The 23061-nt window shown below is 38.0% G+C and overlaps 1 protein-coding gene across 11 annotated transcripts in view; it reads left to right on the top strand.

The window, feature by feature from the left end:
• The window catches only part of GRIP1 (glutamate receptor interacting protein 1), a 660679-nt gene that overhangs the window by 525224 nt on the left and 112394 nt on the right, over positions 1-23061 (top strand). For all 11 annotated transcript variants that reach the window (XM_027593517.2, XM_027593519.2, XM_027593518.2 and 8 more), the window contains 2 exons: positions 2098-2173; positions 4464-4609. In XM_027593517.2, coding sequence (XP_027449318.1) covers positions 2098-2173; positions 4464-4609 — 222 coding nt within the window. The remainder of the gene's footprint in view (positions 1-2097; positions 2174-4463; positions 4610-23061) is intronic.

Consider the following 23061-nt stretch of genomic DNA (forward strand, 5'->3'; position numbering starts at 1 on the left):
GCCAGCAAGCTAAGGAAGATGGCTTGGAATAATAGGGAAAGCACTCTGCCACTAAGTTCCGTTTCACTTTGGGCAAGGAAACTTTCTCTGTCAGTCATTCTCAACTAGAAAATTGTAGATAGGGTCTCCTCATCTAAAACATGGAGCCCAATATTCAGGTTTGGCTTTGCATGGTGGCCCTGACATTGATATTTCCAAAAAGTATTCCAGGTGAGTGATGCTAACGTGCAGCCAGGATTGAGAATACCACTAGTCTCTGACTGGTCTCTGTTTTGCTTTGCAGCTCCAAACATCTAGAACCTAAGTGAATCACAAGCTAAATGTGGTTCCTTATTTCAAAAACTGATAAAATGTCACATATCAAAAAAATTTGGAGCTATCCCATCTTTTGCCATGCATTCACTATTACGGATCTAAATGTAGACCAGATCAAAATTGTGGGAAGTTTTGTACTGTCTTCAGCGCCCATCCTTTTCTAAATCAACATTCCTTCAGGAGAAAACAAATCTATCTTTTTATGATCACCTTGCAAAAGAGAGAAATTACATAATAGTACTTATATAAATATGGGTAAGCATGGGCTGTAATTTATTGTCATGATTTTCATTTTTTTTTAAATGCTTTTCTGAGGAAGTTGTGAATTTCCTATTGTAAGTAAGGAGGAACTTTGAAAGAAGCCATCAAACTGAGGGAAAGAGTGAGATACTGAAATGGAGCTTGTATCAATTAGCCGGACTGAATAAATCATTTGTAATAGAAATGGGCAGAAAGGAAGCATTTGCCTTCATCAGGAACAGTGAATGCCTTTTGATTTTTCTTGGAGGCTAGATTCTTTAAGTTGACCTCTCTGCCTGTTCCAGGTTTGGGGAATGCCAGTCTGTTCTACCAGGCATACGTTAGGGAAGGTATATTTGATGGTAATATTCATACTTATCAGATACTGGCTAACTAGGGACCACCAGGTGGGCAGCCATGATGGTGATGTATAAAGAAATCAGGTCAGATGCAGAATAGTTAAGAAAGTGGAGATGTCCAGCCTGAAGAAGATGAGACTTGGCAGGTGTATAATCACTGTTTCCAACTTTCAGAAAATGTTTCTTATAGTAGAGAGCATCCATTTTTGTTTCACTGCTCTAAATAATGGAGCAAGGACCAGGAGATGAAAGTTGAAGGAAGATAGATATCAGATGAATAATTAGAAAGAAGCTTCTAACACCCCTACGTGTCCAAATGTGAAAGGGCTGCCTCAAACCTAATAAGTAGGCCAACTGGTGGGTCTCAAGAAGAGGTTGGGGAAGCACAGATTATGGAAGTTTTACAAAGGGGTCCTGGATTTAGAAGAGAATTTATAAAAAAAAAAAAATACCTTCCATCTTGAAGTTTTTCTGTTTCCAGGAATTCTTGAGCAGAAATTGTCCTTATACAGAACTAAAATCTCCATTTAAGCATTGCAGTTTTTTTTTAAATAGTCTGTCAAATTTGCCCCCAATTTTTTGAACGGCCCAACTTTAATGGAACGCACTCAGTCTCTTGAATTTTTTCTTTCTTGTTTTAGATACTTACATAGTTTTTCCCTCTTCAGTGTTTGCTTCCTTTATGTCAGGTTGTAGACCTACTCACCTGTATTATAGCCCAGGTTCATTGGCCCCAAGTATACCCACCTGCACTTTGTTCATGACTGTTCTAATTAGGCTAGTACTCACAAGTAGTTCGTGCACTTGTGACACTAGTTGTTAAATATTTTCTATGTCACCCCTGAATGCAGCCATATATTTATGGACAGGCAGAGACATTGTGACTCCAAAAGCGTATTCTATATAAAACGAGTAAGATTTTTGGAAAAAATTTACACATTTTCCTCTCCATGTCAACAAAATGTACTTTAGTTTCTCGGCTGGCATTTTGTAAGTGATTCTTTTTAACGAAAGCATTGCTAAGCTGTATTTCTTTCTTTCTCTCTTCCTTCCTTCCTTCCTTCCTTCCTTCCTTCCTTCCTTCCTTCCTTCCTTCCTTCCTTCCTTCATTTCTTTCTTTCTCTCTCTCTCTCTCTCTCTCTCTCTCTCTTTCTTTCTTTCTTTCTTTTTCTTTTTTTGCTAGGAGGAGCACATGACGATAGAAATAAATCTCGTCCAGTTGTAATAACATGCGTTCGTCCTGGAGGACCTGCTGACAGGTAAACTTCATTTCTCTGTGTCACTGTCCAAATAGATTAAACAAAGCTGGGGAAAGCAAATATGTTGGAATGTGAAAACTGAAATTGTTTGGGCTGTGGAATCAGAAGAAAGAAGGTTTGACCCCAGACTCGACCCTGAACTACCCCTCCGTGTTTGGCCAGTGACGTAACAGTTCTGAGCTCAGTTTCCTGCACTGTAAAATGTAGATAACAATACCTACCTTTCAAGGTCTTCAGTTTTATCAAAGACTGGCTGATGCCTTGCAGGGGGCCCATCATGCCAGTAGGTACTTAAATAAAAGGCGGCTGGCTTTTTTAAAGCAGGCACTTTACATGCGTCATCTTCAATTGCTAGTCTCCTAATCTGGAAAGATAGGTGGTGGCAATTTGATTGTTACTGTTATCCACATTCTTAGGATTATTGTTACCTTTTGATAATGATTGTATATGTCAGAATGGAAGTGACTTTTTTTTAAGATTTTACTTATTTATTTGAGAGAGAGAGAGTATAAGCTGAGGAGAAAGGCAGAGGGAAAAGCAGACTCCCCGCTGAGCAGGGAGCCCAATGCAGGGCCCCATCCCAGTCCCGGGATCATGACCTGAGCCAAAGGCCGACGCTTAACCAACTGTGCCACCCCAGCACCCCTGGAAGTGACTTTTAATAAAAGGGAAATAGCGTTGTCAGTGTCTAGAGCTATCTCTTCCTTACTAATTTGAATGTCTGAAAGGGCAGCTCCTTTAGCTTTCACATTATAAACATGTTTGGGGGTGGTTCCTAAGTAAACTCACAACTTAGCTGTCTCAGGAGATACTTGTCTTTGTATTAATTTCCCACAGCAAAAGTCGAGTCCATAAAGGCAGAAGACCACAACTCCTGCCATTCGATATTGCTGAGGGGGTAGGAGAAAAATGCCCCGATTACCCCTGATTCTGTACTATGTTTCAAACAAGGATATACAGATTTTAAACGTTCTCTTAGGCAATAGAAATAGTAATAATACATACTATTGATTGAGCAGGTAACCAACCACGTGCCAGGAAATGTCCTAAGTGCTTGGCAGACATTATTATATTTTATCCCTACAACTGCCTACTAAATGAAATATTGTTTATCCACATTTGCAGGTGATAAAACTGAGGTGCAGTATGGCTAAGTGACTTGCCAGATGGTTTATACATGGAAGAGTTAGGGTAGGAATTCAGGTTTATTTTCCTTCAAAACTCATGCTGTTACCTTCCTTTTCTAAAAAGTTTGTGTTTAATATAAAATAAGATACTGGTTTCTCCCCTGTGCTATAATATGTTTGCCTTTGCAGAAGATATTACAAAGTCAAAATTTTTACAGACATCTTGCCTTTTTCCTTTCTTGTGCTTCTCTTGTGAATTATTCTTCTGGAAGTTAATAAGAATATTTTTGTTCCTTATTAATGTTTAGGTTGACATTGACAAAAATGTCAGAAGCAGGCCACTAGTTTGTGAGCAACATATAACCAATTTAATTTCGGATGAAGTGGCATCTAAAAATTTAAGATAAAAATTTAGTCAAAATTCTTAGAGGGTCATCTAGGTGAAGGATATTTAAGAGATTTTTATCCTTTTAAATCCTAAACTTGTAATCCCCGTTTGATTTTCTCATCTCCACGATCCTCCCTGAGGCAGGAAGACAATGATCTGGAAGGCTCCTTGGCTATATTTTAGTGGTGTCCCTCACGTCCTGAGGTATCTTCTTCCAGTGCCTGGAGTGTCTGTGGTCACAGCAGAAAGAGCAGTATTTCCCTGTGTCATGGGGAAGAGGAGACTGAAGCAATTTAATGATTGCCCAAATGGCCTGATAAATCAGTAGGGAGATGTTTCACTGGTGCCCCCTGTCCCACTTGGTTTCACCAGTAATAAATTGAATGGAATCAGCAGGCTTTTCTGCTCACCTGGCTTTGGAAAACTAGGTAAATGCTACTTTCTGGGCTCTAATAAATCAATCTGAGACATTTCAGCAAAAACCTAGAAAAGCAAAAACTGTGTGTTTGGTACTTCTGCACCCCAAGAGTTAAGTGTGGGTGACTTGGTGGTGGACTAATGTGTAATTATTACCTTATTACTGACACTCATATTGTAGCAATTTTCTGTTCAGGGTTACCTCTCCCCTCTCTTACTATCACACTCGATGCTTAAAAGGAAATGCAAATAGGATAGAGGGCTGAACCCGTGAAAGAAGTGCTTTGGCTAAGTGACAATTAATGTTAAGCCACATTAGGTTACACTAATGAAGACCATTTCTCTGTTCTCCCTTCAGAGAGGGCACCATCAAACCTGGCGACAGGTTGCTCAGTGTGGATGGAATTCGGCTTCTTGGAACCACACATGCTGAAGCCATGAGTATTCTTAAACAGTGCGGACAAGAAGCAACACTGCTGATAGAATATGATGTCTCCGTGATGGGTATGTCAGAGTCCTGAGGTGGCGCTCACTAAGCTCTAGGTCATGTCATTGTCCATCCCTGATAAACCACTCTGGATTAGGAATGGCCTGTTCTGTCCTCCTGCAACAGACAGAATTCCATCAATACTATATCATTACTCTGTTGGGTTCAGGAAGAGGAGGTGAGTGGTACTTGTCAGCGATTTAGAGTTCTTGTGTCAATAGCTTCTATAATAAGGTCCTATTCTGTCAGAGTGTTTCACCTAGCTCTCAATTCTTCTATGTGGATTCCCTTTTGGCAGCAAAGTATTTTCCCCTCCGAATCACAAAAATAGTATTATTAACTTAAAGGCTGGTACTTTGTCTTTTACTACATGGAGACTAAAAAAAATAGGAGATGTCTTTCCTTCTTGTAAGTTCACAGTAGGAAGCTCGCTCATCAGAATCAATAGAAATTACCAAGCATTTTATCATTAGATTTAGGAACAAAAAAAAAGAAAAGGGGACATACAGAATCATTGATTAAAAGAAAAATACTGTTGAGTGTAGTGGGTTTTTTTTTTTTAAATAGAGTTGACCCACAATGTTACATTAGTTTCAGGTGTACAATATAGTGATTTGACAAGTTCATATGTAATGCTGTGCTCACCACAAGTGTAGCTCCCATCTGCCACCATAGAATGCTGCTAGAGTACCAGTAACTGTATTCCCATGCTGGGCCTTTCATTCCCATGACCTATTCATGCCATAACTAGGAACCTCTATCTCCCACTCCCCTTCACCCATTTTGCCCACCCACCCCGACCTTTTCCCCTCTGGCAACCATCAGTTTGTTCTCTGTAATTATAGGCCTGATTCTGCTTTTTGTTTATTCATCTGTTCGTTTTTTTTAGATTCCACATATGAGTGAAATCATATGGTATTTGCCTTTCTCAGTCTGACTTATTTCACTTAGCGTAATACCCACTAGGTCCATCCATGTTGTCTCAAATGGCAGAATCTCATCCTTTTTTTATGGCTGCATCATATAACACACCTTCCTTATCTATTCACCTATCAGTGGACACTTAGGTTGCTTCCATATCTTAGCTATTGTAAATAATGCTGCAATAAACATCAAGGTGCCTATATCTTTTCAGGTTAGTGTTTTGTTTTCTTTAGGTAAAAACCCAATAGTGGAATTATTGAACCATATGGTATTGCAATTTTTAATTTTTTGAAGAACCCCCATACCAAAGCACCAATTCACATTCCCACCCACAGTGCATGAGGATTCCTTATCTTCCACATCCTCACCAACACTTGTTATTTCTTGTCGTTTTTATTTTAGCCATTCTGACAGATGGTGAGATGATAGCTCATTATGGTTTTGATTTGCATTTCCCTAGTGATTAGTGATGTCGAGCATCTTTTCATGTGTCTGTTTGTATCTGAATGTCTTCTTTGGAAAACTTGTCTATTCAGTTCTTCTGCCCGTTTTTAATTGGATTGTTTGGTTTTTCGGTGTTGGGTTATAGAAGTTCTTCACACATTTTGGATATTAACCCTTTATCAAATATATCATTTGCAAATTTTCTCCCGTTTAGTAGGTAGCCTTTTTTTGTTGTTGATCGTTTCCTTTGCTGTGTAAAAGCTTTTTATTTTGAGGTAGCCCCAATAGTTTATTTTTGCTTTTGTTTCCCGTGCCTTAGGAGGTCTATCTAACAAAATGTAGTGTAGTATTCTTTCTTTCAGTAATGCTTCCAATGGAAATTAGTTCTATTTCTACCCTCACAACTATGGTAAAACTTGGAAGATATACTCTTCTGGCTTTTAAATGTTACAAGAGAGCCAAAGTTTTGTGTCATGTTAACTAAGGCATAAAAATTATGAGATAATGAATTGGAACTTAAAATTGAAACTAAATCATGTTGTTAGTACTTCTTACAATTATCAGACATGATTATCTGACTGGATCTTACCTGTAAGTTTTATACTGGTGAAACGTAGCAGAGATAAAGAGACAATTCTATAACTGCAAACTCCTTTATTTCCCACTCTGTATGATTCATGTAGAACACTGTTGCTTGAAAGTGTTAATATGGCTACTGGCCTGAAATGTTTGGTATGAGGTTTCTGAAAAGATTTAAAGTATGGGATTTAAGGAGTTCTTAGAATAAACGGTATGATATGCCCTTGAGATGGAAAATTCAGAAATAAATGAACTTTCCTCCCTCGTCTTTCTTTCTCTTATAGCCTCTCCTTCCTTTTCTTTTTCTTTCTCTTTTGTTATATAGTTTTGAATTAGATTGGGAGTTAGGTGATTTGGGCTCTGTTTTCACTCCACTGATATCCAGCTGTTCATTTGGACCATGTTACTTATTTCCCTGTGCCTTAGTTACCTCATTTGTCAAATGGGGCCTAGCAAAACCTATTTTAAAGTTAGTTGTGAGTCAAAATAAAATTATACAGTAAAATCTATTTTAAATGATGATACAATATATTATTAACATTAAGCATCGAAACAGACGTTTAACATATTTAATCATTCATTCAGTCCACAAATAATTTATTGGGCTAAGTGGCAGGTATCAAAAATACAGGAGTCCTGTAAACAAAACAGACTTAGTCCCTGCCCTTATGAAGTTTGCAGTAGATGGGGAGGACACACAGTAAACAAGAACTTGATCAAACACTCATGAAGTGTGATCATTACCTGCTATAAAGGGCATGAACTGGATTCTGTGGTTGGGAATAAAGGAAGGTACGGGTGAGAGTTAGCAGATGCCAATAAGGTAGTCAGTGAAAAGGTGACGTGTGAGCTAAAACCTGAAGGCTTAAAAGGAACCAGCTCCCAAACCGAAGACAATAGTCTATAGGGCCTGAGCACTCTACCTCAAAGAGACATCTCCTATCGGGATGGACACCGCTTCAAAGGAAATTCCTCCATGTTCCATTATTGCCAGAGTCAGGAGGGGATGGGGTGACCCATTTGTCCGCCTTCACCCCAATTCACACATTCTGAATGATGTTTGACAGTTTCCACGCTTCAGAGTTCTCAGATAGCCCCCTAATATAGGGGAAAGTGGGCCATCAGGAAGGAAACATATTAAAAAATCTCTAAGTTGCTAGATATAAGATCAGTATACAAAAATCAGTTGCATTTCTTTATACCAGTCAAAAACAAGGTAAAAACTTTAAGATACCATTTATAATAGCAATAAAAAGGAATACATATAACAAAAGTTGTGTGTGCCCATTACATATAGATATATAGATATGGATATAGGCCTATACATTAAGAGATACTTAAATGAAGACCTATGTCACATTATCGAATGGGAAGTCTTAATAACTAAGAGATGTCATTTCTGTCGAATGCATCCATAAATTCAATTCTATTCAAAATCTTAAAAGGATCTTTGGGGGGACCTTAATAAGGTATTTCTAAAATGTACATGGAGTAAGAAACGTGGCCAAAATGTTTTTGAAACAATAGGAAAGCACAAAAACTTGTTCTACCCAATATCAAGACTCGTTCTAAAATGGTGCCGTGAAGTCTATGTAATATTAGCCATGGGATAATAAAGAGATCAATGGAAGAGAAGGGAATACCTAGAAACAAACCACTGTGGATATGGAAACAAAGGTATAGTCTTACCTCTGTTGGGAAAGGTTCAACTAGTCAGTATATGATGCTGGGTCAATTAGTTAGCCACATGGGAAAAATTCTATTAAATTCCCACTTCATACCCCACTCACAAATAAACGCTGTGTTTGCGTAACCATTTCCCAATCAAGTGCTATTACAAATAACTGGAATGAATATCCTTTTACCCAAATCTTTGTCTGTATTTCTGATTTCATTGAAGTATGTAGTTCTTATTTCAATATTTGGCACGTCATTCTAAATTGTCCTCCGGAAAGGTTATACTATTTTATATTACTACCAGCAATGTTTTAAGTGTAATTACCTCACCAGAGCTTGTCAACATTGGATATTATCACTTTTAATTTTTCTGATTTGTTAAGTGAAAATTGCATTTATATTTTAATTTACTATTAAAAAATTTCTAGTGCAAGTGAACATTTTTTCATATGACTGCTAGCCAATTTCATTTCTTATTGTATGCTTATGTCCTTTATTCATTTTTCTCTTGGATATGCTCTTAATTTTCTTATTGGTTTGTATAAACTATATATTAAGGACATTCATCCTTATCAGTTTCTTGAAAATTGTCAGTAGTTTATTTCCCCTTTTGGACATATTGAAGTTTGTTTTTTTTTTTTTTGATTCAGCATTTTTCTTAGAATTAAAATTTTTTTTCCTAAATAGTTACCTAATATCCCAATCATTTAATAAAGACTCTATTACATATCCACTGATTTTTAATTTTTTTAATTATACATTAAATTATTAAATATACGAACCTCTACATGTGGGCTAGTTGTTCTGATCTCTGTATCTAGTTTCACACCGTAATTCAGGATCAGACTTTTGAATAGAAGTCTTAGCATAAGAGCTCTTAATTACCATAAAAGGACACACATCTATATTTGGAAAAATTATTTATCTATATACTACATCTGTTGTATTATTCTAAGCCTTGTTAACTTCATATAGCAAATGAGCAAACTTTGGATTTTTCAATTTCTTTTTTTTTTAATTTCTTTTTAAATTCCTTTTTCTCTCTTTTCTTCTTTTCACCTCTCTTGTACCCACTTGCTTGCTGTCCCAACTTTTTCTCTCCCACTCCGTTCCTCACTGTCAATCCTCCACTCTTCCCCCTTGCCTTTCCAGCCACCCAATTCTTTTTCATATTCTGCTCTCAGTTTCTCACTTGTCAGTACTACTCTATTCTAACTGTCTTACTTGGATGTTTTTCTAATATTCCCTATAGTCATTATCTTTTTCTCTTTTTGTCTTTCTTGCTTTTTTCCATTCCGGTTCTCCTAATTTGGGTTAAGATAGGATTAGGTATCCATAAGGTCAAATAATTGAGAATGACAGTTTGAGGAAAGGGAAGTAAAAATGGTGTCTTAGAATATGGGATACTTTCAATAACAATTGTTCATCAAATATTAATGGAAACTTTCTTTTATAACAAAAACATATTTTTCCCTTTCTTGTAATACTCTTTCTTTTGCAACTTTTGGAGCTTTTCTTCCTCAAAAGGAATAAAATGAGTTTTTACACAACATAGCCTGTTTACTCTTAAGGGGCCCAATTAGCATTTCAAACTCTTTGTAAGTCAAATTCCCATTAAAAAATAGTTTACCACTCTGTTTTTTGTGAAAAACTTGTTAACATTCATAGAATTAATATTCAGTAAGCCAAAAAACTTATCAAATTTTTAACAGGATCTGAGCCAAAAAGGATTTTTTAATGGGAAAATAATCAGTCAACCAGAACTTTGATACCAAAGACACTGATATTTTCTTTGTTGAATATAAGAATTAAACATATTCTATATCCCTTAAGACTTTAAGTCAGGTACTGGTCTAAAGATTATCAATTCTTTTTATACATAATATATTCATCAAATCCTAATGGAAAATGTGTTGAGATAGGCATTAGATTATATTGATTCCTACTTTGTACCTTTTACCAATCTCCCTTGATCTTAGGCTCAATGACTTCATTCGTTTGTATAATCTTTTCCTTCTATAAAATAAGAATAATGATATTTACCCTATTCAGCTCATTAAGATACTAAAGTCCTCAAAAATTAAACATTTAAAACAAAAAGACGTTCATTTTTAAAGGAAACTAGAAGATATTTAGCAATACAAAGGAAATAAATTTATGAAAGAATGTATAAAACTCAAAGTTTATGGGCCTCCATTCAGATACCTTCCTATCACTCTTAGATAAAGCTAAATAGTTGCAAAAATTGCAATAGAAAGCCTAAGGTCTTAAATTGGAAAAAAGGGAGCAATAACTCAACAGTATACAAGGACACCATCAAGTACAAATAGCAGAGACCTAATGTAACCTAGCATCAGAAGGGAATTTATTAGCCTACAAAAGTCAGGCGTCCAAGGTATATCCTGGCTTCGAACACAAGTTCAGTAATGTCGTAGCATTCTGCCTCTCCAGTCTCCTTGCCTAGAAAAGGCTCTCCTTTTGGCCTTTGGCTCTCCTTTACACCTGATGGCCCCAGCAGCCACAAGTTTATATTATCTTGAAAGTTTTTGATGCCAGAGAAAGAAATGAGACTAGATCACCCCCAAAAGATTCTTAGTGACTTAGCTTGAAGCAACTGCTGACCATTACACTAATCACTATGTCCAGGGATATAATATATTCTTTACTCTTTTGGTAGGGGAGGCAGGAATGTATGCTGAACAGACCCAATAGAATGAGACAGAAAAATAGTGCTTCCCCAAAGCAGATGGCGTTGACTTGATGAAAGTAATAGATGCCCTTTTGAGGACATATTTTAATGTTAAGTATTATATTCCCACTAACATGAGTTATAGTCCCTCTAATATGAGAGTTTCCCCAGCTTCACATCCTCACCAGCACTTCGTATTCTCAGTCCGTTTCATGCTAACTCTTCTGTTGGTTGTGTAGTGGTATCCCCCTTTAAGTTTAATATACATTGCCTCAATGAATAAAACCATGTGGAGCACATTTTCATTTGCCAGTGGGACATACTTGTTGCATTGATTTTACTTTTAGTACTTTCATTTATTTATATACTATTAAAAGTATGACACATTGCATCTTAGAAGAGTGTATGTATCTATAATCGTAGATATAAATATTGATTTTATTTATATACTATTAAAAGTACACAGATTATTTCTAAGTGTGTGTGTGTGTGTGTGTGTGTGTGTGTGTGTGTGTGTGTGCACGCACGCGCACATACAACCATAAATCTCAGCTCTGGAATCAGATATATTTTTCAGTAAATCTCAGAATATATATGTCAGCAAATTCAGTAGTCTATTTAGGAAAACTGTTGAAACTATAGATTTTATTAATCAAATTGAATTTAGTCTGTGGTAAAATTTTAAGGAAAACATATTGAGATAAGGAAGACTGTGAGAAGAAATAGGTTTAGGGGAAAATTAAGAGTTTAGTTTTGGATACGTTATGTTTGAGAGGTCTGTCTATCATCCAAGTGATGTGTGGAGTATGCAGTTGGGTATTTAAGCCTGGATTTCACTGCAGAGGTTAGGGCAGGTGATAGGAATTTTTAAGTCAACAGCACAGAGATGGATCTTAAAATCATGAGGCACCATAGGGGAGTGAGACAGAGAAAAGAGGACTGAGCTCTGGGGCTCTCCCAAAGTGACAAGTCACAGGTCAGGAGGGTAAAGAGGAACCTGTAGAATAACTTGAGAAGGGGCATCCAGTGATGGAGTTGGAGAACCAAGGCAGAGGGTTGAGTCACAGAGGACAGATTTTTTTCCTTTGCAAAATGGCGGTAATTATACTACCACACTCACAAGTTGCTGTGAGAAGCAAAAGAATTAACACATATGCAGCATTTGGCACATAATATGTGCTCAGTAAATATGAACTACTTATTTAAAATGTTTGTAGAAAAAGCACCCCACTTTATTATTGTTGAAATGTATTACCAAACAACTGGGTCTGAGAGCTCTGCTATTGGAAACCAAGTAACATAAAACACATGGAGAGCATGAATATCTGAAAACAGTGACCTCATTAAATGTGGTGTCTTTTGAAGTCAAACAAACTTGGATGAGTCTCGGCTCTCTGTTGACCTTGGACAAGTCATTGAGACTCTCCAGGCTTCAACCTTCTTATCTCTAAAATAGGGATGATAATAGCACTTGTACAAAGGTTTGATGGAAAGATTGAGTGAATGTATATAAAGTGCTTACCATAACTAAACTATTACTGAATGCTGGGAAATTAAAGTTGACTATTTCCATGCTCCACTTCCCTAAAATGAACCTCTGGTCTCCCATTATTACCCTTGATTTAGAAGCTGTGAAGCTTTATGCTGTGACGATACTGAGTCATTGATAAAAAGAATATTTGAGACATAATGTGTTCTGGATCGTTTTATTTTCTAAAATTCATCAAAAACGCTTCTTTTGCTTAAAACTTTGCTGAAAATATTTCTAAAGTATGTTTTGGGTAATGTATTTAAAATTAAAGATACTTGAGTCTTTGGAAGAGAGGAGCACACAGTTATCTCAAGGACATTGTTCTGAACATCAATCTTTAGATCATTGTTACAGAGTCAAAAGGTTTAGAAGATTATACCAAATCTGTACTGAAATAGCTTATTCAGGATTTTTAAAAATTATAAGATCCTCTAATAATTATTTATTTTATAACTTTACTCTTTCTTCCATGGGAAGCGCTGTGGAGAGCCATCAGTTAATATGGATTTCTTGTTGACCATATTAAACAAGGCTCACTGTAGTATAATTTAAATAAGATTTCTTACTAAGAAACAGTAATCAAAATCATTTTAGTAGATGTCAAATGTAACCAACAAATTATTGTAGTTGATAATAAGATGGAAAGATACTAAAATGTTTTCTCAAATACTGTGCATTTTTCCACTTATTGTGCCTAGTATCTACTATTCCCATGCATAGACCTTTCAAAAATATACTCTGTGTATATAAATATGCCCAAGTCAAATCTACCTCCTTCCCTGATCCTACTCTTATTTAGTTCACTCAATTTCTCTCCCTTTTGAACCCCACTAGCACTTTCTTGGCAACTCGTGAGGGATTTACATTTTGTCTTTCCTTAGTTGTCTGTGTTTTTCTGTTGTGCCTCTGGGTTCCATAGACTTCTTGGGAACACTAACTGAATCATCTTTTTTGCTTATTTCTATTGCATCTCACATGGAGTCCAGACATACATAGGACTCTTAATGATAATTGTGGATTGAACAATCCAGTCACCTATAGATTAACTATTCTTATGACTAATCATCATTAAGTAGATGTGTATGGAATATAGCAAAACATCAGTGTTTATGTGGTAAGTTTAAAATGAAGTTACTTTGGGGCACCTGAGTGGCTCAGTCATTAAGCGTCTGCCTTCGACTCAGGTCATGGTCCCAGGGTCCTGGGATCGAGCCCCACATCGGGCTCTCTGCTCAGCGGGAAGCCTGCTTCTCCTTCTCCCTCTCCCACTCCCCCTGCTTGTGTTCCCTCTCTCATTGTCTCTCTCGGTCAAAGAAATAAATAAAATCTTTAAAAATAAATAAATAAAATAAAATGAAGTTACTTCATGATATCATCTTACATTGCAGAATGACATTATGAATCTTTAAATCACAAAACCTTTTAATCTACCTGTGGGTGTTTTTCTTTGTTCCTGTAAGCCTCTGACTCTCCTCTGAACTATTTCTCTGCTCAGCTTCAAACCTTTCCTTTTATTTACCCGGACTAAGCCAGCATGCAAAACCAAGGATGCTGAAAAAAAATGTTATCCTTTCCTTGGAAATGCCCAAGTGTATTATATGTTTGCCCAGATGTGTGGTCAGTCCTTATTTATAGTCAGTCCTCAGTAGTTTTCAAGTAACTGTTTTATTAGGGATCAATTTGAATATTATGAGTCTTCAGAAAAGATGACTAACCCCTTTGCCATCAAAAGTATAGGTTTATCGGTGTTAGCACAACTGGATCTTGGCTATGCTTTCATTTCATTTCTTTAGAATGTCAAGATTAAGATATAACACTTCACCAGTGACTTCTGAGTCACAAGTACCAAGAGGAAATTGGCCACAATTTGTACGTTCTAATCAGTTTCTTCCAGATGATCTCAATGTACTGGAAACTGAGTTTTTCAAGGGCTGCTAGAAGTATTTATGACACACATGCTTCTATGTGGGAGACCAGCACAACCTCCACTTCACAGACAATTTCATAAAGAGTTTTCTACATAAAAAAAGTCTAATTTTCAAATGGCAACAGCCATTTTTTGGAATGTTATTTCTCTAAGATAAAAGGTAGATTTCCTTATAACTTTTTTTATCTAAAAAATGAATTTTTGTGGAATACTCTTATTCCTACTCATCTAGTTCTCTTTTACATATTCAAACTCAGAGCCACTTGTCCTATGTTTATGGACACAAAAGAAGTGGGGGAGGAGAGAGATACCTTAAATTAGAAAAGGTATGTTTTTTATTTTATATTACTAGATTATAATAGGTGTGTTTCTAACTTTACTTTTATATTATAGTATAAGATGCAAATAGGAAAGTGCTGAAATCTTATTTTTACACCTTGTTGAATTTTCACTCGTATATTCTCCACTCAGGTCAAGAAATAGAACATAACTGTTATCACCAAAAACTCCACCTGTCTCCACCCAATCACTACTCCATCTCTTTCCTCAGTGTAACCCCATCTTGACTTCATAAACCATAACTTTATTATTATCCTGATTCTTGAACTGTATATAAATGGAATCATATAGTATATTTCTTTGGCCCTGGGTTTCTCCTATCCAACAGTATGTTTGTGAGGTGCACTCCTACTGTTACCTGTAACAGAAATTCATTCTTTTTAATTGTCATTATGTATTCCATTATAACAAGAGATCACAATTTAGCCCTTCCTGTTGATCATTTGGGTATTTTCCAGTTTATACTCTATAAATAATGCTACTGTGAACATTCTGGAATATGTCTTTGAGTGAACATATATATGCATTTCTCTAAGGTTATGCCTCGGAGTGGAAATGCTAGGCTATAAGTTACATTCATGCTCAGCTTTAGTAGATAGTGCTAAACAGTTCTTCAAAGTGGTTGTACCAGTTTTCATTTCCACTAACAGTTTTGCTTCCTTTCACACCTTCACCAGCACTTGGCATGGTCAATCCTTTTCATTTTAACCATTCTGACAGTGTGTGGTGGTATCTCTTTGTGGCTTTAATGTCTATTTCCAGATGAATAAGGATGTTGGGCACCTTTTCATTATTGGCCATCTGGATATCTTCCTTTGTGATGTGTTTGTTCAAGTCTTTTGATCCATTTTTTTCTTCTGTTAGGAAACTCTATCATTATGAATTTATGTGAGTTCTTTGTACATTATATATACAAGTCCTATTTTAGTTACATATGTTACAAATTAACCCTAACTACTACATGGAAAATAAATGCCAAAATTGGTAGATTTAAGACTAAAGGAGGATGTAAAATTCCATCTAGTTTGTTCTACCGTATTCATCTACCAAATCCAATCTCGTCATTGGATTTTAGTCCTATATTAGTGTTAGCTATTTCTATATAGCAAAATGTTAGTATTGACTAGTGCTAGGGAGCAAAATATCACAAACTAGCGGCTTAAAACTACAACTATTTGTCATCTTACATGTTTGGCAGAGTGATAGAGATGAGAGCTGAGATGCTCAGCCCAATTCGCATGGCCCACTCTCTGTCCCTCTCACCTGAGCCACTCTTGATTCCCCATTCTGCTCCCTGCTGGGCCTGCCTTCTCATGCTTATTACACCCTGATTCTTCCCTTGGGCTTGGCAGCAGATATGTGCCTAGAAAGCTCATCCTGAGTAAGTTAGTTTTTAGTTTCTGGGTCTCTAAAGTAATGTGGATAGTCTGATTTTAGTGTATGAGGTACTCATTCACATTTTTATTTTTTTTTTTAAGTTGTTTTTTTTTTTTTTTTTTTTTTTTTGACAGAGAGAGACAGCGAGAGAGGGAACACAAGCAGGGGGAGTGGGAGAGGGAGAAGCAGGCTGCCCGCCGAGCAGGAGCCCGATGCGGGGCTCGATCCCAGGACCCCGGGACCATGACCTGAGCCGAAGGCGGACGCTTAATGACTGAGCCACCCAGGCGCCCCTCATTCACCTTTTTAAATAACTCAGTAACACTAATGTAAGAACATAAAATACTGTAGAATATCAATCAGGAGTTCACTCCTTCTAGGAGTTCAGTGTTATATTAGGTACTAAGGAGATGGGTGGTGGTATCAGAGTAGGAGTAATGTAGGTTAGCAATTTAATATCTACCTTTTTGACAAGAGCCCATTTTACTATATTTTAGGTGATATCTATTGTGATAGACTCAGAGGGTCTTTTAAGTCTTTTGGACCACTATTCCTCACTTGTGACATGAGGGGACTAGACCACATCATCTCAAAGCTTCTTCAAGCTCTAAAATTCTGGGTCTTTGAATTTAGTAACTTCTCATGAAATTTAAGAAGTTGTTACCACTTCTTTTTTTTTAAGATTTTATTTATTTTTTGACAGAGAGAGACAGCAAGAGAGGGAACACAAGCAGGGGGAGTGGGAGAGGGAGAAGCAGGCTTCCCGCCAAGCAGGGAACCTGCGGGACTCCATCCCAGGACCCTGGGATCATGACCCGAGCCGAAGGCAGACGCTTAACCGACCGAGCCACCCAGGTGCCCCGTTATTACCGCTTCTCTTCTCAATGATGTAACTTCAGAGCAGAATACTACAAACAAAAATAGTTTAAAATAGCATTTAACTGTAGTTCGAACTGAACTAAAATGGTTACAGCTAAAACACTATCTAAAAAGGAAACTTGGTCATTTCCCTTGTTAATCAAAACAAACCCAGCAATCTCATTGACAATTACAATTTCCCTGAGATTTCTTCCCAGCATTTCTATAATAAGCATCAGGCCAAGTTGCTACTGTGAAGCCATTATCTTCAAGAATCTTGATCTTGGCATTCTGAGACATTAATAAATTAATGGAAAATGGGTTAAATTCCCTCAATTTCAGATTGAATGTTATGCTTCTAAAATTAAACATGTCCCTTAAGGGGAAAATTAGCTCTTTAACTTTAGTGTGTTTTAGAAAAATGAAAAACTGACTGAATTCTGTCGGGGAAATCGCTTTGCATGGTTTCTTTAAGGTCATGTATATGTATTAAGTAGACCAGAATTGCACTTCCTTTTAAAAGGGTAGCAGATAAGCACTTCTCTCCATCACAAGGTCAGTTCTTGGCCATTTTTTTAAAGCACTCCCCAAGTACTGATCAAGATTACTTTTCTCTGTGATTGGATACTAATTTTTTAATTCCTTGCTGTCAGATGAGCACCAAACCATCTTTTACCGGGGAAAAACTATTCTTCTTTGTATCTTTTCATATCTTTATACTTTCTGTTAACCCTTACGTATAACTATAGGCAATAACTTCCAAAGAAACAGAAGACCACAAACTCCCTGTGAGACATGAAGCCTTTTTTCTCCATATTTTAGTTACCCTTTGTCCACTTCAGTGCCTGATGTATAGTAAAATTATTATTTTTTTAGTATTATTTATGGCATACTAATAGGTGTTAAAGAATTGGGTTGACTGCCAACAGTCATAAATACATAGGGAATAAATTATATTTCTACTTGTCTTTGCGACCATGATACTGAATATGGCTACCAGATGCCACTGTCAGTTATCATTCATGAGGGTGCATTTGCTCAATATGCTAACACCCACTATAGCCCCCTGCCTTCTAGATCTTCTCTATGACCCACAAATATGATAGAAACCGTCCTGAATCTGTCTTCATGAAGTCAGGAGGTCAGGCATTTTTGTAAGGACCCTCTGGTTTACTTTAAGATGACTGAAGAATTTTCTACTGTGAATTCTCAGAAGCAGATTGAGATCAAACTTTTCATACAAATTTCCTTTAGAAACATACCAATATCCAGCATCTTCTCTCTGTAGATTCTATTTCTCATCACCTGAAGGTGTTGTGTTGGTAGTAAAATAGGAAATAGAAAAGCCAGAAGTTTTTCATCTGATCTCTATGAGGGCATTACTACCCGGCATTAATCCTGCTCAAAATCACTGTAGCATCTAATGGAGTAATTCACAACAAACATCAAATGACTGCTGAACAGACCACACCTCCTACAGAATTATTTTATTTTAAAACAAGTAAAATGCAAAGAACTGTTCCAAAATTCTTCCCTCAATCTCTTTACTTTTCCTGCCTCTGAACATACTTTCTTTGTAATGTTATCATCTAGTCCGACAATTGCCACCATCTTTATTTGGGCAGCTCCCCACCTGTTAGCTATAACATAAAGTCCAAAGTCTTTATTCCGAGACTCAGGCTGGGCCCAAGCTTTTCCTCACCTACCTTTCTAGGTTTGTTTTTTGTTGTATCCCTGGAAAACCCTGTGCTTCATCAGCCACACTGGATATTTAATCATTTGTGAACAATGTTTTACCATTTTTGTGTGTTTCCTCATGACTTTCATCCCACCTGTACAGTGTAGTGATTAAAAGGACTCAGGTTTGATTCCTGGCTCTGCAACTTACTAGGTGTGTCACCTTTCTAAGCCTCGGTTTCCCCATTTGTAAAATGAGGATGAATCAAGGGCGCCTGGGTGGCTCAGTCATTAAGCATCTGCCTTCGGCTCAGGTCATGATCCCAGGGTCCTGGGATCGAGCCCCGCATCGGGCTCCCTGCTCCGCGGGAAGCCTGCTTCTCCCTCTCCCACTCCCCCTGCTTGTGTTCCCTCTCTCGCTATTTCTCTCTGTCAAATAAATAAATAAAATCTTTAAAAAAAATGAGGATTAATCATAGCAGCTCGTTCCAATGGTTATTGTGGTGATTCAAGTTGTTAATACATTTTTTAAATTTTATTTCATTACGTTAATCACCATCCATACATATACCCCTGGCACACATAGAAATAAAAAGTCTGCTTTCATTATTGTTATTATTTTTGTTGTTCTGTGAGCTTTCCCACTCAAGTACAACCTTTCAACTCTACTTCTATTTCTTGAAGCTAGACCTAGCAAATCCAGCCCGCAGCAATCCCTCTGCCATCCTAACTTCTATGATATCTTTTTCATGGACCTCTTTATAGTCTTTATGCCACGGAGTAGTGTAGTTGTCTATGTGTGTGACCGTCTTCTCTTCTATGGGACTGAAAGCTCCTTGAGGGCGGGGGCTATTTCATACCCACATTGTATCCTCCGCTCTGTCTTATTTATCTCTTGGTTGACTGAACACATGAATGAACAAATAAACAAGGAGTAATTCACGTTAAGCCTGCCTTTCCCGTCAATTTAATAATATCCAAAATAACTTCTCTTGTGTGGAGAACACTTTTAGTCTACAGGGCACTTCACAACCCCTATCCTCTCTGATCCTCCTATTACCTCTATTAAGCCATGTTTTTTGAGAAAGCCTGAAAGGATTATATTGACCATGGGAGTCTGACGCTTTCTGATTAATGCAAGATTCTACACGACTTCTACAATAATAGGTCAGTGCTCACTAAGCTAGTAAACTCATTTGCAATTTAAGTGGACAAATCAAAACACAGGCTTCATGATCATCGCACATTTAATGTTTAATGCTGAAGAAATATTTACATTTATAGAATATTAGGAACTTTGCAGTTAATGTTTGCATATCGTAAGCAACTTTTTTTTTTTAAGATTTTATTTATTTGTTTGACAGAGAGAGACCCAGCGAGAGAGGGAACACAAGCAGGGGGAGTGGGAGAGGGAGAAGCAGGCTTCCCGCGGAGCAGGGAGCCCGATGCGGGGCTCGATTCCAGGACCCAGGGATCACGACCTGAGCCCAAGGCAGACGCTTAGCGACTGAGCCACCCAGGCGCCCCCATAAGCAACTTTTTGTTCCTTCTCAGGGAACACACATGAGACTTACCTTAAATAAGGCCTTTCCCCAAGGGCACTGCTGTTTTTTACAGAGCTCCTGTAGCCACAGACTAAATATTCCTAATCTTCTCTTCCTTGTGGTACAAAGAAAGAATCCTTCATTCCAGGTTTCTCATCACCTTTTGGTGGGACCTATAGGTTCAAGACTAAATCAAGGATGTTAGAGTTATCATTGTTGTTTTTATATGCCTTGCATTGTAGGAAATGAAGGATTTAGGCTGTTTTAAAAATTAGAAATCTAACACACATTATTTGCCTGGATGATATGGTTTATAAGTATCAAAGTCAAAATTCAGGCCTTTAACATCATATCTGATGCTAATGCTGTTCTTAGCAAATTATAGTAATGCTAACTGCCATTTACTAAGTACTTACTCTGTTCAGGGCATTTTATAAACATTATTTCATTATGTTCTTACCTTCGGTATGTATCCCCACTTCAAGAAACAGAGAAAATAAAATAATTTGCCTAGGTAGAGTGTAACAGAGCCAGAATTCAAACTGTTAACGTCTGATTCCAGAACTTTGCTTAAAGCCATTTAACCAACAGAGCAGTCTTAATGCCACATTTATATGATAATTCCTAAAGCTCAATGTTGAGAACTGAACTTGACTTCTGCCCCTGGCCTGTTCCCCCATCTTCCACATCTCAGGTGGTGGTGCCTCCAGCCGAGCGAGTTCTCAAACCAGAGCCCTGGCTCATCCTTCATTTTCCCTCACCCTGCTTCCACCCAGCTGGTTCTTCTCCCTGCCATCTCCTGGCTTGCTCCATTTAGCTTTCCACGCACCTGTCCTTGCCTTTCACTCATAGATGCAGTGAGTCCTCTACATCTTGTCCTTTCTCTGTCAGTCACTTCTCGGCTCCTCTATCTCCTCTTCCTCCCCGACTCGCACTCAGATCTGTGCTCCTACGGAAGCCCCAGAGACCTTTAACTCTTATGGCCCCTTAACTCGATGTGGCCCCACTACATTTCCAATAAAGTTAAACTCTGTGCTGTGCCTATGAATCCCTGTAAGCTCTGTCCCAGAGCTGCCCGCCATCTCTACTTTCCATGGTTTCCCAGAAGCTCTCTTCTCTTGGAGTCCCAGGGCCCTTTTTTTAAACCCCTCCCCCATACCAGGCTCCCATCCTCAGGGACTTTGCAAGTTCTGTTCCCACTGCCTCGGAAGTGATTCCCCTGCCCTTGCGCATGAACACATTCTTTACCCAACTATTTCGTACATATCCTTTAATGTCTCAGCTTCGGTGTCACTTCCTCAGAGAAAAGTTCCCTGCACCCTCTTTCAATTAGGTCTCCTTGTTTTACTTGCCCAGAGAACCCTTACTTTCCCTTCACAGTAATTATCACCATTGTAATGCTAATTTGTTGCTGAGCTAATCTGCTGTCTCCTTCAGGACACTGTAGGCACCAAAAGGGCAGGGACAGGGGCGGTATGTATTTTTCACCACTGTATGCACAGTATATGCATGAAGCCCAAAGAAAGGGCACATTAAATATTTGTTGAATGAATGAAATACAAAGAGCTTAAGGACAGTGCATCTACTGTATTTCACTAAATTGAGAATAAATATTTACTCATCTCTGAAGAACTCCAAAGGTAATAGTAAAAGATGCAATAGTCTTAAGTAACCAACTCATATTCCTATTCTAATATTCTTACTCATTCTTCTCTTCCTTCCCCTTTCTTCCCCTTTCTCTTTTGTCTCCTTCTTTCCCCCCTCCTCTTCTCTCCTGCCCTCCCCTTCCCTCACCACCACCCTCCCTCTCTTCCCCTTCCCTTCCCTTCAAGAAACACTTCCTCCTAATGAATCCCAGAGAGCCACTTGGAAAGCTTTTTGGTGACTCACTGGACCATACCCGCAGTTGATTTTTTGCCCATTTTTCATTAACTATTTTCAGTGATTCCGTAACACCATAGCTCTAGAGTCTAACAGTAAACATTCATCTGGAGATCAAGACTTTTAGGGAATATACCAGTCTCCCCCCAGATTAGGCGCACTAAGTCTACAAGCAACAAGTTATTTCTCTACAGTTCTTTGAAGATTGGGAAGTGCTGGGATCAGAGTACAAAGTGGCCTGTAGCCCCCTGTGTCCAGCCCTCCTATTTTAGAAGATCCTTGTTTTTAACAAAGTAGCAAATATGAGTCTTCATGATCAAAGTTCCTAATTCCATAGCTTCTGTGGGTTGACCTGCTACGGGGTCTTGGATGGTTGAAAGCTCGGCGTTCTGCATTTGAGGTCATTTGAGGATCCTCAGCCTCTTATAATTATAGCTGTTGCTATTAAGTGAGAATGTAAATCTGGTGTATCATCCATACGCACTGTCCAGACTCTGTCATATTCCATACCTTCCACAGAGGCCTGAGCCGTAATTACAGACACCAGTGAAAGGAAGATGCTCTCAGACGCCCCCAGGTGTGATTCCAGATAAGCATCACATACTTGAACAAGCAAGTTTTTGAGCCCTGACATGTTGGGCTCATCGGAGCCTTTCATCCTGGCATGTTTAAGTTTGTGACTATTAAGAGGTTAAAAAAAAAAAAATACTACTAAGCCACACACATTCTCTCTCTCAGAGAGGAGGGAGCAGTGGTTATCATTAATTCACAAGAACTGGGTCAAGTACTCCAGCAATGTTTCGGCAGCACACGTGGAAAATCTCACCGGCCTTTTTGCCTTATGCACTTGAGTTCCTGGCTGTTGGTTGCCTCCTTCTTAGGACCCCTTTCAAATTTTGCTACAGACTCTATCTGAGATGTCTCACACTGTGGGAACGTGCTTTGGGCTACTCTGGGATCTCTTACTTCTCAGATATGATTTCCTTACTTGAATGCATCTGTTGAGTCCCTTAAGGGATAGT

The sequence above is a fragment of the Zalophus californianus genome, chromosome 9 (genome assembly GCF_009762305.2).
Source record: "Zalophus californianus isolate mZalCal1 chromosome 9, mZalCal1.pri.v2, whole genome shotgun sequence".
Lineage (NCBI taxonomy): Eukaryota > Metazoa > Chordata > Mammalia > Carnivora > Otariidae > Zalophus > Zalophus californianus.